We start from the raw sequence: 17413 nt of genomic DNA, 5'->3' as shown, positions 1-17413 counted from the left end.
TATGCACGGATGATGCAGCTTGTCTCTTCATCTACACCAACAGCTCCGCCACTTAATCCTCCCCTGAGTCTGCAACGCCCATATGGTGCCCCAGTGCTTCAACCTTTTCCACTGCCAACCCCTCCACCATCTCTTACTCCTGCTCTTACTTCAAACAGCAGACCATTTATCAGCAAGGAGAAAGTTCGAGAGACACTTCTGGTGCTTGTTCAGGTTAGGATTTCTGGTTATGCAAATGCTCGAAGCTATAATTGCATCTGACATGTTCATGTTTACTGTTATTAAGATTAGGGGAACTTTATCATGCAGCTGGTATAATCTTCTTAATTGCATATTGACAGCAGAATTAAAGCTAGCATATTTGTATTGTCAGAAATACTCTTTGGATTTCTTATGTACAAAAATGCATTCATGGCACGCATTTTATCAACTATTTTAAGTGACTGTGAATTACTGTTTACTTTTTGATGATATCTAAATTGACATGTAAATAAATTTATGTTCATCAGTGGATTGAACTATTTTTCACTTATCACAGTCTTCAAAATCATGAACCCCGCACCACTTTGCCATGCTTAGAGTGCAAACACTAATGCGAAACACTTATTTTTTGTGATGCATTTTCAATTATTATTTTTTTCCTTGTATATCTGACCAGCTTTTATATGTAATAGGACAATCAATTCATAGACATGGTCTATTGAGCACTGCTGAATGCACACCATTCATGACCAGCTGAAAGTGATACCAATATGTAGCTGCTAGATTTTGTCTACCGTGTAGCTTTCTGCAAGTGTAATAAAACCCAGTTTGTATAGTGTTTCAACTCAAATCAGTATTTTTTATGGAAAAATTATTGGTATATAATTATTCTTGTTTCTTTTTGTTCGGGATGATGAAAAACACTTGCAGGATTTAAATGTCATTTTTGGGTTTGAGCTTATTATAAGTTACAGGCTTCGAAAGTGTGTTCATTTATACCCACAATTTAGTTATGCTGGTTAAACAAAGTGAGCTGGGATAGTTTTTGGATTCATGACATGAATAAAATAGGATTATTTTGGGCACGGCTTGGTGTGTTAGGTGTGTTTATTGTGAGGAAGAGGGCAAAAAGGAAAAAAAAAAATTGTGGGTTGTGAAGTAAATGAAATTACATCCATCCACCATAGAATCTTCTAGGAACAAGAAGATTGTCTGCCACAAAATAGTAGCAAGAGGTCATACACACTTCAACAAGGTAAAACCATCTTCGCCGCCAATAGGGGTTTACGTACAAAACTCCAATAATTCCTAATATCACAATTCCATAAGATACTGTAAAAGTGATCAGGAAACTGTCCATGTCAATTAAACTATCACCTTCTTCATTATCAGTGTCAGCTTCTGGTGTCACTGCTGATAATCCATTATCATCGCAACTTTTAGACAGTGGCCATCCACAAAGAAAAGGATTCCCCTCATAGCTATCTTCCTCAAAAGTTGAAAATTGTGCGACTCTATCTGGGATTTTGCCTGATAAGTTATTGTATGCTACTGTGAAGACCGCCAATGTATTTAGCACTGTGAGCTGAGAAGGGATTTTCCCATGCAGCAGGTTGTAGGAGAGGTCCAAGCTTTCAATTTGCTTCAGGTTTGAAAATGTTGTCGGGATTGTGCCCGTCAAATTGTTATGAGATAGATTTAGTGCACGAATCCTTGTAAGACATCCAATTTGAGTAGGAATCTCACCTGTCAGTTTGTTACAAGAAAGATCAATCCCAGACATACTCGTCAAAATTCTTCCTTGATAATAGTAGGACATATTCTTTGTTGTGAACTGTACAATTTCTTCCTTTCCCATCGGAGATCCACTTGTATTATGAGAAGTTGTGAACTGTGCATAGCCAGACGCTCGACCACACGAACTAGAAGTTGGAGCTACTGCCTCACTGAGTGCAGTTTTAACCAAGCAAGGAGGAATATGACCAGATAGATTATTATGAGAAAGATCAATCAACCGCACTTCCTTCAACTGGCATAATTGAACTGGTATTTCGCCTTCAATATAATTATGAGCTAAAAGAAGGTAGTTTAATTGAGGTAGTCTGTCAATCCGATTTGGAATACTTCCGTGTAAGCTGTTATAACTAAGATCTAATGTCACCAAATAAGGGCTGTCATGGATTATACTTTCCAATCGTCCTTCTATCTTGTTTTTTGACAAATGAACTTGTTCGATAGATGCTGGACTAAAACAAGATGGTAAGGTTCCGAAAATACTATTGTTTGAAAGGTCTAAAATCTTCAGAGAATCAAGCTGACAAAACTCGATTGGAATTGGTCCTTCAAGATTGTTATTGGGCATTATAATATCTTCTAAATATGACAAATTACCCAACCATCTTGGAATCTTACCAGAGAGATGATTATCACTCAGATATAATCCTTCTAACAAATAGCACTTAGATAAGCTTTCTGGGATCTCTCCAGCGAATTTATTACCATCCAACTGCAACGTCATCAAATTTGTCAAGTTAAATTTTTTAGAGAATATATGACCTTGCAAACTATTGTTTGACAATGCAAGAATTTCTAATGAGAAGCAACCCGTGGCCATGCGCTCAGGGATTTCACCAGTCAACTGATTGTCAGATATGTCCAACCTTTCCAACATTTTCATATCAGCAAATGAAGAGGGAATGCTACCGTTGAAAGCATTTCTAGATAAGTTTAAATCCATTAAACCTGGCAGATATGTTCCGATTTCTACCGAAATATGGCCTTGAAAGAAATTGTTGGAGACATCCAATGTTGCTAAATTCTGGTGGGAATGAATTGGCATCCGAAATGATCCAAAAAGAGAGTTATTGGCAAGAAGAAGTGTCTCTAAGTTTGTATTGTTTTCTAGCAACCAATTTGGAAATTCTCCACTCAAGTTAAGGTGTGAGAGATCAGCATTCTTCAAGTCATGCTGATGGTACAAGAATTTGGGAAATATGCCACCATCTATGTAACCAGACAGTGAGATAGAAGTCAGTTGGAATTTTGGGGTCAAAGAATTATAATGTGACTCAGTTTCTGCGCATATTTCACCATCGAAAGTCTTGAGTTTTGAGAGATTGAAAAGTGGTTCAAGTGAAATAGGGATTTGGAAGAAGTGATTATTTGAAAGTATGAGCTCTTTGATAGATGTTAGATGCAAGAGGGGAGATGAGGAGATGTTTTCAGTAAGTTGATTGTAAGAGACATCTAATACTCGAAGGGAAGTCAAATTTGCCAAGCACAAAGGCAAGCTACCTCCAAAATCATTGTTATCAATGTGTAACTCTCTCAGAAGCACCAACTCACAAAGGCCTGGGGAGATGTTTCCAGTAAGTTGATTAGAAGAGGCATCTAACACTTGAAGGGATGTCATGTTTGCCAAGCACCATGGCAAGCTACCTCTCAAATCGTTATAGCCGATGTATAACTCTTGCAGATGCACTAACCGACAAAGTCCTGAAAAATATAATTGCATAAAACTTAAATAATTGAACAATGGAATCTGACGTAATGGCAACAAAATAACTATAAAATTAGCATTATTTTTCAATTAACACTACAACAGCGCACTATTTTACAGTTGTTTTTGTCATTATAATAGCTCCTTATCATCATTCATTAAGTTTATAAATAGCTGGCATTATAGATATTCTCAATTAAATTTAGTTATGATGCGAGAGAGGGAGAAGGAGAATCATTAATTAACCTTGATCTTGATCAAGAATGGTGTTTTTATTAAGACTAAAATATGTCAGTGATAAAAACTTAAGAGAAGGCATCGATTCGCCGACAATTTGAAGAAAACTGGTGTTGACGTCAACCTGCGCCCCATCCATGTCCAGATGTTCCAAATTCTTGAATTTATGAAAATCTACAAGCAATAAACAAGAAATGGTTATAATTTTGATATTGATCACATAATGCAAGGGAATAAGGATAATCCGGTCCTTTTCTTTTTTTTTTTTGGTTAATTTACTTATTTTTCTTTACTCTTCTAAGCGATCGAAATATTCTTAACATAACAGAACTAAAATTTCATTAACCTTAATCAAGAATCCTGCAATTAAGAGAAGCTAGAACTATTGGACAATGAAAATATATAAAATTTAAAAGAAAAAAAATCTTATTTTAGGGGAAAAAATTAACTTGAAAAGAAAGAATTATTATCGAATTAATATCATAAAAGCTTCAGATACCCGTAATTTACCTTGACCATGTACGGCACCTGTAAGTGTACAAACTCGCATTGACAAATACTTTAACGAAGTGAATAATGCAATGCTTTGCAGAAGCTGGCTTACATGGAGATCAGACTCGAACAATATCAATTCTTCCAAGTTGGTGAAATTGTGCAATTCTATTTAGAAAGAAGTAGAAACAATAAATTTTAGCTATATATATTAATTCAATTATTTTCGACATAAAAGATTTACTTACCTTGATTAACTACTGTTCCCGTAAAATTAGTATACGAAAGGCAAAGTGTTTTGAGGGACGGTAGTGATCCTGTTGATTGCAACACCTTGCTTCCATCTATCATTCGAATTTCGCTTCCCCCTAAATTAAGGGTATTCAACTTCCTCAAACCTATGAAATCTGTTTGGGATACAATTTTGGATTAAATTATTTTGGGTAAGTGTCATTGGGCATTCCCTAATCAAATCAATTAAACTGTCCCCCAAATTATTAATATTTGAACATTTTGTATACCTTTAGGAACCACTAGATTGTCGATTGCATTGCCGCTCATGTCCAGCTCCTCTAAGTTACTCAAGGATTCCAGTCCTGTATTTATTCCAACACTTAAAACAAAGTTAATTAAATAACTTATTTTCTCCTTCTTTATTTTAAATCTCGGCACAAAAGAATTTTATTAATAAGCAAAAAAGTACACGGTTAACTAGAAAAACCTAAAAAACTGCTGCCAATGGCATGTTTGAGTGGTTTTAAGTAGGTATATTTGGCTGACAACGAATTTAAATTTGTAAGGAATAAATATGTATTTCAACTTTACCTACTGCTATACCTTATTCTTGCTTCAAAAAATAAAAAATAAGACAAATTAAAGACAATTTAAATAAAAATAAGATCCACAAAGATGGGACACGGGAGAAAGGATGAAGCTTGCTTACCTTTAATATCAATACTTCCATTCAATCGATTAGCAGCCAATGATAATTGTCTGAGTGATGAAAGACCACCTAGGGATGAAAAGATGCTGTTGTTGAAGTGGTTAAAGCCTAAATCAAGAAACTTCAAGTTGTTCAACTTTGATAACCTCTCCAGACCTGAAAAAAAATAATTTTATTGTATCACGTACAAATTAAACAAAAGCCAAAAGGGATCAGATAGATGTAAGAAATTACGAGGAGGAAGAATTAAAATAGAGTAAATTAATGACCTTCGTTTTTAACACAATCAGCTATATTGTTCCCAATTAGATCAAGAGACTCTAATTGTTGAAAGGGAGTAAACAGAGAGGCATTCATATACCACTTCGCTGATTCCCATTTTCGAGTTTGTGCTAGATCTAATTTAATCACTCTGCCAGTGGTGTTGTTGCACTCAATCCCTTCCCACTGACAACAATCTAAATTATTCTCATCATCTCCCGCGTCTACCTAGTTTTGAAGACGTTGATCGTCATTGAAGAAATGTTTGAGTTGGTGGAGAGCAGACCTCTAGACTTTAACGATTACTTTGGATGAGTCCTTGAATATTGACCAACAAATTTTTTTTATTGATTGCAACACCTTGCTTCCATATATCACTGCCTCCCTCTCCCCCCCCCCCCCCCCCAAATAAAGGGTATTCAACTTCCTCAAACCACTGTAATCTATTTGAGATACAATTTCAGATTAAATTATTTTGGGTAAGTGTCATTGGGCATTCCCTAATCAAATCAATTAAACTGTCCTCCAAATTATTAATATTTGAACATTTTGTATACCTTTAGGAACCACTAGATTGTCGATTGCATTGCCGCTCATGTCCAGCTCCTCTAAGTTACTCAAGGATTCCAGTCCTGTATTTATTCCAACACTTAAAACAAAGTTAATTAAATAACTTATTTTCTCTTTTTTATTTTTATCTTAAATCTCAGCGAAAAGAATTTTATTAATAAGAAAAGAATACGGCTAACCAGAAAAACCTTAAAAAAACAGTTGCCAAGGGCCTGATTGAGTGGTTTTAAGTAGGTATATTTGGCTGACAACAGCGAATTTAAATTTGTAAGGAATAAAAATTTATTTCAACTTTACCTACTGCTATACCTTATTCTTGTTTCAAAAAAAAAAAAAAAAGACAAATTAAACACGAAATTTTAATTTGTTAAATACTAAATGGTGTTAATTAATTAATTAAGTAAATACAAGTTGGTTTATGGAAGCCAATATCTGATCCCTTCACACTAACCAAAATACTAAATTCAGTGCACAAATTTAGATATAGGCAGATAAATAAGATGCATGTTATTATGGCTTACCTTGAACATCAAAACTTTTTTTTTTTTTTTAATCCAATCCACTCTCAGGATATAAACTCGTTAACAAAGAAAGAGCATTAGAAAAAATAAAAAGCTACGATGTCGATTTCCGTTTAGTGTACAATTCTTTACTTTTGAAGACAGGACAAACGAAATAATTAGATTGAATTGTGTCTGATTATGAGAAGCATAGAAAATTGCATATATTGATAATTTCTTAAACCTATTTTTATAATATTCAAAGCCTTGAAGCTTGCACTAGCAAGAGTCTAGCTAGATCTCGTATCAATACTTCCAGCTGGTTGATGAAATAAGATCCACAAAGATGGGACACGGAAGAAAGGATGAAGCTTGCTTACCTTTAATATCAATACTTCCATTCAATCGATTAGCAGCCAATGATAATTGTCTGAGTGATGAAAGACCACCTAGGGATGAAAAGATGCTGTTGTTGAAGTGGTTAAAGCCTAAATCAAGAAACTTCAAGTTGTTCAACTTTGATAACCTCTCCAGACCTGAAAAAAAATAATTTTATTGTATCACGTACAAATTAAACAAAAGCCAAAAGGGATCAGATAGATGTAAGAAATTACGAGGAGGAAGAATTAAAATAGAGTAAATTAATGACCTTCGTTTTTAACACAATCAGCTATATTGTTCCCAATTAGATCAAGAGACTCTAATTGTTGAAAGGGAGTAAACAGAGAGGCATTCATATACCACTTCGCTGATTCCCATTTTCGAGTTTGTGCTAGATCTAATTTAATCACTCTGCCAGTGGTGTTGTTGCACTCAATCCCTTCCCACTGACAACAATCTAAATTATTCTCATCATCTCCCGCGTCTACCTAGTTTTGAAGACGTTGATCATCATTGAAGAAATGTTTGAGTTGGTGGAGGGCAGACCTCTAGACTTTAACGATTACTTTGGATGAGTCCTTGAATATTGACCAACAAATTTTTTTTATTGATTGCAACACCTTGCTTCCATATATCACTGCCTCCCTCTCCCCCCCCCCCCCCCCCCAAAAAAGGGGTATTCAACTTCCTCAAACCTCTGTAATCTATTTGAGATACAATTTCGGATTAAATTATTTTGGGTAAGTGTCATTGGGCATTCCCTTATCAAATCAATTAAATTGTCCTCCAAATTATTAATATTTGAACATTTTGTATACCTTTAGGAACCACTAGATTGTCGATTGCATTGTCGCTCATGTCCAGCATCTCCAAGTTACTCAAGGAATCGAGTCCTGTATTTATGCCAACACTTAAAATAGAGTTAATTAAATAACTTATTTTCTCCTTTTTTTTATGTTAAATCTCAGTGAAAAGAATATGGCTAATCCGAAAAATTTAAAGCAGCTCTCAAAGGGTTCGACTGAGTGGCTTTAAGCAGGTATATTTAGCTCATGACAACCATGAATTTAAATTTGTAAGGAAAAAATGTATATATATGAAAAACTATTATATCCCCAATTTTCCCAATTTAATTTTAAAAAGCGATTCGATGTTTGTATATAAACGGTTGGGTTATACAGGTTGTGTTCTTTTTCTCCTGAATAGTAAAAATCACAAAGTTGTGTTGTTATATCAGTTGCATTAGAAATGTATCAAATCTCTCCTGATATGTCATAGTTGAAACCTAATTTAAAAAAATATTTAGAATTTTCAACAGAGGAGAAAATTTGCTTCTACAATGTGCGAGAAAAGAATTAAACCTTTATTTATTAAATTTAACCATTTAAGTATAATTTAAGAATAACTTTAAGAAATCCTCGGAGATAGAGAGTTTGAATCTCACCGTATGGTTGTGAGAATTCATTTTCTTTTAATTTCTATATTGATGTGGTTTCATTTTGTATTTAAATGATGGACTTATACACCTATTTGTACTGCATAATATTAAAACAATAAATTAATATAACGGACGAACTGAAACCTTACAACTTAACCCTTGATTCAGTTTTTAGTTGGACGTTCAGGACAAAAACAATGGTTTGGACAAAATAATTTTGCCAACATTTAACACAAAGGTAAACTATAAGTCAACAAATTTTTTTTTAAAAAAAATTAATTTCAAATAAAAAAATTAACTTCACAATAAAGAAAATATTAATGAATGGGGTCTTAAATTAAAGAAATTAAAAACTATTAGATAGGAACAGGAATGTACTCAAAACTTGGTAAGTGCCTTAGATGCCTGTGACATTTGTATTATGGTCCTAGTAATTCATCTAAGCTTGTCAATGATAACTTCAAAGTCTACTGCATTAAAAATGCAATATTGCCCCATCTATTATCAAGACATCAATCTTAAGCCATTCAGTATTGATAAACAATAAGTTTCTTTAAAAAATAATAAAATCAAATCAAATAAACAATATAAGTTGAGTCCAGAGAGAAAAGAAATCAAACAAATAATCAGAATCTAATAAAATTTATTTTACACTGATAAATTATTCGTTATGCAATTTGCCGTTATAGACAATTAGACTTAATAGATTTAATATCTTTTTACGTATGTTCTTTGCTCAAAAAAGAAAATCTGATTCTATCCCCCTTAATTTTTTTTTCTTTTTATTTTTTCTAACATTTTCTCCTCCTCGACTTCACAGGTAAATATTTATGCTAACAAACTGTTATTAAAAAAAATAAACAGACAAACAAATAGATAATTGGGTTGCTGTTTATCTTAAAAGGACAAATATCAAGAATGTCCAAAATATTATTTATACTTAAGCATGAATTTTATTTTATTTAACTAAAAAAATTGGGGATAATGATTTTGTTACAATCTTTAGAACTATTATTGTATGTAATAACATTATGTATTGATAATTTCTTAATCCTATTTTTATAATATTCAAAGCCTTGAAGCCTAAACTCACAAGAGTCTAGCTAGATCTCGTATCAATACTTCCAGCTGCTCAGTGAAATAAGATCCACAAAAGATGGGACAGGGGAGAAGGGTTGAAGCGTACTTACTTTTAATATCAATACTTCCATCCAATTCATTACCAGCCAATGATAAGTTTCTGAGTGATGAAAGACCACCTAGAGACGAAAAGATGCTGTTGTTGAAGTGGTTAATGTCTAAATGAAGAAACTTCAAGTTGTTCAACCTTGATAACTTATCCAGACCTGCCAAAAAATAAAAAATAAAAAATAAAAAATAATTTTATTGTATCACGTGCAAATTAACACAAAAGCCAAAAGGGATCAGATAGATGTAAGAAATTACGAGGAGGAAAAATTAAAATAGAGTAAATTAAGGACCTTCATTTTCAACACAACCGGCTATATTGTTCAAACTTAAATCAAGAGACTCTAATTGTTGAAAGGGAGTAAACAGAGAGGCATTCATATACCACTCTGCTGATTCCCAATTCCGAGTTAGTGCTAGATCTAATTCAATCACTCTGCCAGTGGTGTCGTTGCACTCAACCCCTTCCCACTGACAACAATCTGAATAATTCTCATCGTCTACCCAGTTTTGAAGACAGTGATCATCATTGAAGAAATGTTTGAGTTGGAGGAGAGCAGACCTCTCTTGCTCCAAACATCCCTCACTCCACCACCCTTTTACTACTAATAATATGAAAATTAACTCACTCACCCACACTCTTTTTGAACCACACATTATATCTTCTTAATTATAATCACCTACACACACTCTTTCTGAGTCTCTTTGCTTCAGTTCTGCAACAACGAGAGGATGGCTCTACGCTATTTATAATCAATTGAACTGATGATACTCCCAGCTTTTAATTGACTTGTCTAAGTCTTGCATGCGTTTTTCTTCATTTCTTTTTATTTTTGCTGCTAATATATAATATGATTGTAATATATTTTTATTTAATTCAGTCAACTGAAAATATTTCCACTCCGTCCATATGCGATGTCTTAAACATCTACACGGCCTGGATTCAAACGGAACCTTGGGCAACGCGGATACCCAGACTTCACTAGATAAGCTTATAGGCCAGCTCAAAACTTGGATTTTTATGAAGAGTATTATAAAATATCTATTATTCTGTTCGTTTGCTCCACTTATAATATATATTTAATATTTATCAAGTCTCGGTCTTATGCTGTTCCCTGTAATAGCGCTTGTATTTGTCATATCAACATCATTTGTTGTCACGAAGAAGGTGAAGGGTTTTCTTTCTTTCTAGGAAGTTCATGAATTTTATTTTATATTTAACTTAAAAAAATTATTTATACTTAAGCATAAATTTTATTTTATTTAACTGAAAAAAATTGGGGATAATGATTTGGTTACAACCTTTAGAATTAGATAGAACCTCCCTCAAGTCTCGGCTCCAAAAACTTATTCTTGTATGTAATAGCGTTATGTATTTGTCACGTTAACATAATTGGAGTCACTGTCCGGAAAGAGACGAGAGGCACTCTCTTTCATGGAAATTCATGAACGCGTGAAAGAGTTATGTATTTGTAATTGACTTTGAGTCAACAAATGCCCCCTTTTCTCTCTTATTTCTATGATTAGTTAAATAAATTATTTTATATAAAAAAAAACAACACAAGCATTCATAAAGTAATATATTGGGACCAAATTAAGAGTTGATTGTTAGGATCCCAAATACTATTGTGCAAAGTAATTTATTGGGCATAAGCAAGTCATTGAAGCGAGCGAAAAATTCAACCCATTTACAAACCATTGGATTTCTTTTCACAACACAAACATTCTTGTCACCGGCAATTCAGAAAACCATTCCGTCCCTTTCTCTGCTCAATACCTTCCTTAAATTGTTCATAATCTTAACCTTTGATTGTAAGTTGTTTCTTCTTAATTGTTCGTAGCCTTAACCTTTGTTTAAGCACATGTTTCTTAGTACTTTCTTATTTTAACATGCTTTCATCTTTTGATAACTAGTCAGCGCAATTTAATAATATTGTTACTTTAAAAATAATTAAGGTTAGTTGTGATGTAAAAATAATTAGTCGTGTGAAGATAAATTATTAAGTTTTTATTTATTTATGCAATGTTAGATATTCCAACATTTAAGTCCTAATTTAGTCCCAACAAATATAACATTTATCAAGTGGTTAAATACTTTTAGAAACTATGAAATCTATTATTTAATAAATCAATGATACATAATATTAAGATTCAAATATCAAGATTTCTAACATCATTATTATTAAATCTTATTCTCTGAATTAATCTTGGAAAACTATTCCATTTTTCTTTTTCAAAAGATGCAATAGTGTGTGTAGCGGTTTGAATTAATTGTGCAAACTACTTTTCAATGAAACAAACAAAAAAGGGCCCTCGATTTGGTTGCAATAGCGTGTGTAGCGGTTTGAATTAATTGCAACTACTCTTTTGTACTTGTCAATGGTCTCTTGGCTCATTGTCACACCCCACACTTTCAAACTAGCGTGTATGAGTTCTGAGTCCTGACTATTGAAAATGACTTAATTCTCGTTCTAGTTAAATTTGATAGAAGTAAAAATATCTCTTCGTTAATAGAGGAAAATAATATATATCTCTCTTTGATATTATATGAGAATAGGAATTTAGGCTGTACTAGTTTAGAATTATGAAAGATAGTCAGATAAAATTCTGATTGTAAATATTAATAGAATCATGATTGTAATATATCAATGTAACAACAACAAAAAAAAAAAAACTCATAGTCCTTATGATTACCTGTTTCCATAAGCCACCAATATCTCACCGTTGCTTTCATTTACAAATAATCTAACGGCCGTTTAAGATACAAAGTTTGTAGCCCTCATTCTCTATTTCTTACTTTTGTTGTTTTTCCTTTTTGAAAAAAAAATTAAAATTATGTTATAACCATTTCATAAATTATTGTTTTATTTATCAAAATTACATTGCAATCTATTTATAAATCAGGTATTACCGTACTTTTAGTTTTAATGCAAGTTTTCTTTATTATTAAATGAAAAGAAAATTTTCATTAGATATTTAGGGAAGCATTAGCTCTAATATAGATCCAAATTATAAATTAGTATACACATTGAGTCACCATGAAAGACAGATTTAAGATGGAAATAAGATCTATAACCTATAATTTGATTTTTTTTTCCCTTTTAAATTTGATTAGCGGCTATTTCATCAGCTGGTTTGTTTGAAATAAACTTGGACTAATGCAACCTGTAATCTATTTTTCGTTAAATTCAATATTATCCATTGGATTTCATATTCCCGAATCCAATGATCCCATGTAGGCGGTTTGTTACGTACACAAGATGTAACACAGTGGCTGCCATTTAACCATTCAATTTTGATCGCATACATGGCATATAACTAAATTGGGCCGCTTCTGCTCACCTCTTACTTTGTTACTTATTTCTTTACCCTCTATTACAAAAATGGCGGCGCTAATGAGAAAAAAACATTTTCAGAAACGGCGCAGTCTCTCATTCAAACTTGAAAAATTCAGCAGCTCAACTCGTATTTTACAGAGGATTCACTTCGAAGCTTTTCGTCGAAGGTATTCTCTCTCTGTGAGTGTTTCTATTATGTCATCTTTCTTCTTTATTTTGCAAACAAAATATTATGTCATGCATCATGTTAAAGGAACTGATTCTGTGGAATATAAATTTTGATTAGGGAAGTTTAAAACCCGATTTTATATGCTCAAATTAATCAATCGAATCCAAATGGGGGGATCTGATTTTTTTGGTTGTGGTGGTGGAACGGACGGAGCCATATATTTGGATACTGACCTAGAGATTTCTTTGAATAATTTTATAGTGTTGCTCAATTGCATTGCCCACACTAATTTGGTTGCATGGAATTGATGTTTTTCTTGATTATCTGGATCCATCTGTTTGCCCTGTTCGGTCCAAAATATCAAATATTTATAAAATTCAACCATGCCATCATCTGATTCCCTTGAACTTGTAACTCTTAATATTTTGAGATTGAAAACATATTCATATTTGATTTCCTTCATTCAGTTCCGTACTACCTTTGGCTGCAGAATTTGCAATCTTACCATCTAATTATGATAAAATTAACTGGCATCCTTTGCAGGCGTATCTTTCTCAACCACTAAAGAGATGTTAGCTGATGCTTTTTCACAGTTTGGCCAAGTCACTGAGGATTTGGTCTATTTCTATTTTAAGTCTCAACCCCTGTTCCCTCTTCACTATTTTCTAATATCCGATTCTTTTCTTTTTGCAGCTACAATAATAATGGATAAAGGTAAGAATAGATCAAAAGGTTACGGGTATGTGACTTTCAGTACAGAAGAGGAAGCCCAAAAAGCCTTGGCAGACATGAATGGGAAGGTAAAGTTGCATCATTTTTCTCTAATTTACCATGCTTATATTGTTGAGTTTAAGCATCTCAAAGTATGTACTTGCAGTTACTAGATGGACGAGTTATTTTTGTGGATAATGTAAGACCCAGCAGACGTTACAATACCGATGCGCCACTTGCGAGACAATCTGCTCAGTCTCCTGAAGAAAATTGATATTAAATTGTTTTATGTTTCATATGAAAAAAATGCCGCCTATTCCAAAAGCCGATTCCCTTTCTGCGGCTGCCTTGCAATCGTCAATTTATGATAATATGAACAGAGTAGAGAACAAGAAAATGGGAGACTCTTCGTTTTGGATTTTAGATGATATAATTGCCATTAGATTAATATCATGTGCGCCCTTGTGTAAATATGACCTAAGTTGATTTGAAGTTCTCATAAGCTGAAGGGATCTTATTCCATCGCGAATTGAATACAAGCCGGTGGACACACATCTTTTGTTGCAAGAAATTCCGCTCATAGATCGCCTGCTGAAATAAACAAAAAATAATTCATCTTGTTTCGATAATTCAGACGTATGATCTGCAGAGCATGCTTAAAGAAGCTTGATTACAGAGGATGCACAGTAAGCTTGATGGTTTCCCCTGCAGCTGAGTGTGTTAGTTATAAGTTGGTTATGCTGAGCTGGCAATATCGTTGTAACGGTTTTAGTAACCACTAGCTCAGTGCGAGTGTGCGTGTAGAGTTTCTAGAAATATCTAGCAAGAAGATTCTCGTGTGTAGTCATTTAAGTATAAATAGCAGCTTAGATTCATTGTGAATGTAATCATGCTGATAAATAAAAAGTGAAATAGATTTCTTTCATTTTCTTGCTCTCTTTCTGATTAACCAAACACATTTCCAGCAACCTGTAAAACATCAAATACAAGATAAAACTGAAATTTAGAACTTCAAGCTTGATATGGAGAAAGAGTAATACCCAAGTTGTTGTGACAAGAAAGCTGAAAAGCACAATTAAATACGATCCCAACACTAGAAGCAACAGCAAGTCGAATGTTACACTAGCAACCTGTAAAAAAAATCTGCAGTAATGAGCTTCAAGCAAATGAAGGAAAAAGATCAAAACTTTATACATAAAAAGCTAAAGAAGGACTCTGATGTACGTAGAAGGCTTGAGACGAGCCGTCTAGCGTTCAATGGAGAGAGAGATTACACGTCTAAACAATATTAGTATCTAGAAGGTAAAAACAAGCAGGCACCTGATATATGTTGAGGCTAGCTTTAGTTGTATCATAGAAAGTAAACATCCCGTCAAGCACCTCATGTTGCACACTCACCTCGTCGGTATGATCGGCCAGTTCCTGCAATCAAACATACAGAATAAGCTTATACAAAGTAACAGGCTTGGGCTTTCTCACCGAAGCGGGGTTCTTAGTGGAGATTCTGAGCCCAATTTTACAAACTTAAGATCGAGTTATTAGTCTAAGAATCTGTTTGGTATAGATTCTTTAAGTAGATCCTACACGAGTAGAGCTTTTAACAAAATGTTGTTGGTTGTTTAGTTGTCCATAACATCTTTTAGCAAACAATAACATCAAGGTATTTTTGACAATTCAACCTTTCAAAAAAACCCAAAAAATCTCCTAAAAGCTTCCTACAGAGAACAGGAAACATCATTTTTAATCTTCCACAAGCTCTTCCTTAGTTAAACCAAACAAGAAAAACAGTTTGAAACAGTTTTAACATCTAAAAAAGCTCTTTAGTCCCGTAAAGAAACTATCTGTGTATATCTTGGTCCTCGTATGTTATCTTTAGGCTTTGCAAATATCTTCTAACACTGTTTGAAATGGAAGAGTTCTTCATTTTCATGGCTTAATATATAAAATGTAACTAACATAGGTACATGGAAGGCTACAGGAACTAGATGGTTGACCATGCTATTCACCCAGTCATTGATTGAAGGTGCAGTAGATACCTAATCTTAATTAATGTTGAATTTACTTATAAAAGTTCGTTTGCAAGACTTATTTGTGTTTTTACTAGGATAGTGAAGGCTAAAATAAGAGTATATGGGATGTTGTTAGCTATTGCTTGTTAAGGTCTGTATTATCAAGAGTTGTCTTTTCTAATTAGTTCTTGATTTGACACTAAATAAGTCGTGCACTAGTTAATTAGTAAAATGTGATGTAATAATAATATAGTCTGCATATTTTCTCTACCCCAATAATAATGTAGTCTTTTTATTATAGTTCTGTAGGTGTGGGCAATGAAGGAAGGTTAGAAAAGTTGCCTAACGGTGGTTGAAAGGGGGAAAAATGTGGCTACTAGGTCGATTTGCATATTGTCGTCCATTGGAAAACATAATTTGAGTAGGCATTATTTGTTGTCCCCCGGGAGGGGGTGGGGTGGGGTTTGGCAGAATAACATGTTGGCAACCTATAGATTGCTATTTTACCTTCAAAAAAGATCAAATAGATGATGCTGGAAAGTTCCAAGTCAAAACAAGAAAAAGGGAAAAAGATATTTCAATGGAGGTTCAAAGCAATAGATATTTCTGACTCGAGTTGGTTAATTGGGTTCGAAGGTATCTGGATTAATCCTGCTAACATATCTCCTGATGTGACATAGTTGTAAAACAATTGTATTCTCTTTCATTTAGAATGGCTGCATCACACTCTTATTGGTGCCTAGTATTTGTGAGTTCATAAGAGTGATTTTTACTACTGTATATTGTTAGCAGTTTGTAATATATACACTTTAATTTTCCCTCCTAGTTAAGTGTATTATGTGCTTTTCGTTTGCAAAATTTGTACGAAACTTTTATTGTGTAACTCTCAATATCAATAAAGTAGGACTATTGCCTGATGCTTGGAATTTCTAAGATGAGGGTTTTTATGATTTTGTCAAATTTCCGATGATCTAAAACGGACCTAAACAGCTTTCAATGGGTTTGTGCTTGACGGAAGCTTTAACATGTTAGGTGAAGGCTCTTTTAGTTATTAACTAATCATTGTTGAACTTCCTAAGCAAGTTTGATTTATTGCTCTCTGGGCAAATTTGTTGTAGGTGTAATAATTTCGGTCCTCATTTTTTTTTTCTCTTAGACTTTTCGTTTATTTTATTTATATCAAAGAGATCCATTTAAGCATATTAATCACAAAAAATCAAGTGACGTACGTAGATGAATGGCAAATAATAGTGAAAAATAGAACAAAAACTGCACATCTTTCATTCATGTATACATTCTTAATTTAATGTAATAAAAGGTTAGGTCTCTGAAATTACTTAATTGAATTTGAGAGACATAAAATAGTGTAACACACATATATTATAATACATTCACTAACTTTAGGAATCCTAATTATTGTACTAATATTCAGCTGTAATTGTCATATTATATTAGTCATTGATGTTTACTAAGTTTTGAATAATAATCTCATCATTTCATGATAAACATTAATAATTAAGTTAATGTTACAGTTACCGATGAGTTATCACATTAGTTATGATTGAAACATTAATATTGACAATTTAAAATAAAAGGGATTAATAGTGTACGGGTAAAATATGATTATAATAAATCTAATTTTGGGGTCTAAATAACATAAAGGAAAAAAAAGTAGAGAATTTGAAAGAAATAAAT

General features: G+C 33.2%; 2 protein-coding genes across 5 annotated transcripts in view; one reads left to right on the top strand and one right to left on the bottom strand.

The window, feature by feature from the left end:
• Positions 1 to 880, top strand: part of LOC18033597 (mRNA-decapping enzyme-like protein) — a 6620-nt gene extending 5740 nt beyond the window's left edge. Inside the window, exons 6-7 of the mRNA XM_006424126.2 lie at positions 1 to 213; positions 675 to 880. The exon at positions 1 to 213 is cut by the window's left edge and continues 249 nt beyond it. Of these exons, the coding sequence (XP_006424189.2) occupies positions 1 to 213; positions 675 to 704 (243 nt within the window). The 3' untranslated portion in view covers positions 705 to 880. The remainder of the gene's footprint in view (positions 214 to 674) is intronic.
• A 255-nt stretch (positions 881 to 1135) lies between these two features.
• On the bottom strand, positions 1136 to 10180 carry LOC18035665 (receptor-like protein EIX2). Of its 4 annotated transcripts, none has more exons than XM_024179397.1 (11): positions 9785 to 10180; positions 9494 to 9649; positions 7684 to 7758; positions 6865 to 7020; positions 5972 to 6046; positions 5154 to 5309; positions 4732 to 4806; positions 4459 to 4617; positions 4229 to 4378; positions 3728 to 3892; positions 1136 to 3477 (listed from the first exon to the last, which is right to left on the bottom strand). In XM_024179397.1, the coding sequence occupies exons 1-11, from the start codon at positions 10146 to 10148 to the stop codon at positions 1151 to 1153; spliced, it is 3858 nt and encodes a 1285-aa protein (XP_024035165.1). In that variant the 5' UTR covers positions 10149 to 10180; the 3' UTR covers positions 1136 to 1150. The 4 variants fall into 4 exon arrangements, with proteins under 4 accessions (XP_024035165.1, XP_024035166.1, XP_024035167.1 ...); XM_024179398.1 differs by having other exon boundaries at positions 3734 to 3892; XM_024179399.1 differs by lacking the exons at positions 7684 to 7758; positions 9494 to 9649; positions 9785 to 10180 and adding an exon at positions 7134 to 7316.
• Between the last annotated feature and the right edge of the window lie 7233 nt (positions 10181 to 17413).

Source organism: Citrus clementina, unplaced genomic scaffold, assembly GCF_000493195.1.
Source record: "Citrus clementina cultivar Clemenules unplaced genomic scaffold, Citrus_clementina_v1.0 scaffold_8, whole genome shotgun sequence".
NCBI classification, from domain to species: domain Eukaryota; kingdom Viridiplantae; phylum Streptophyta; class Magnoliopsida; order Sapindales; family Rutaceae; genus Citrus; species Citrus x clementina.
The sequence above is the reverse complement of the archived record's forward strand: the minus strand, read 5'-3'. Positions and strand labels throughout refer to the sequence as shown.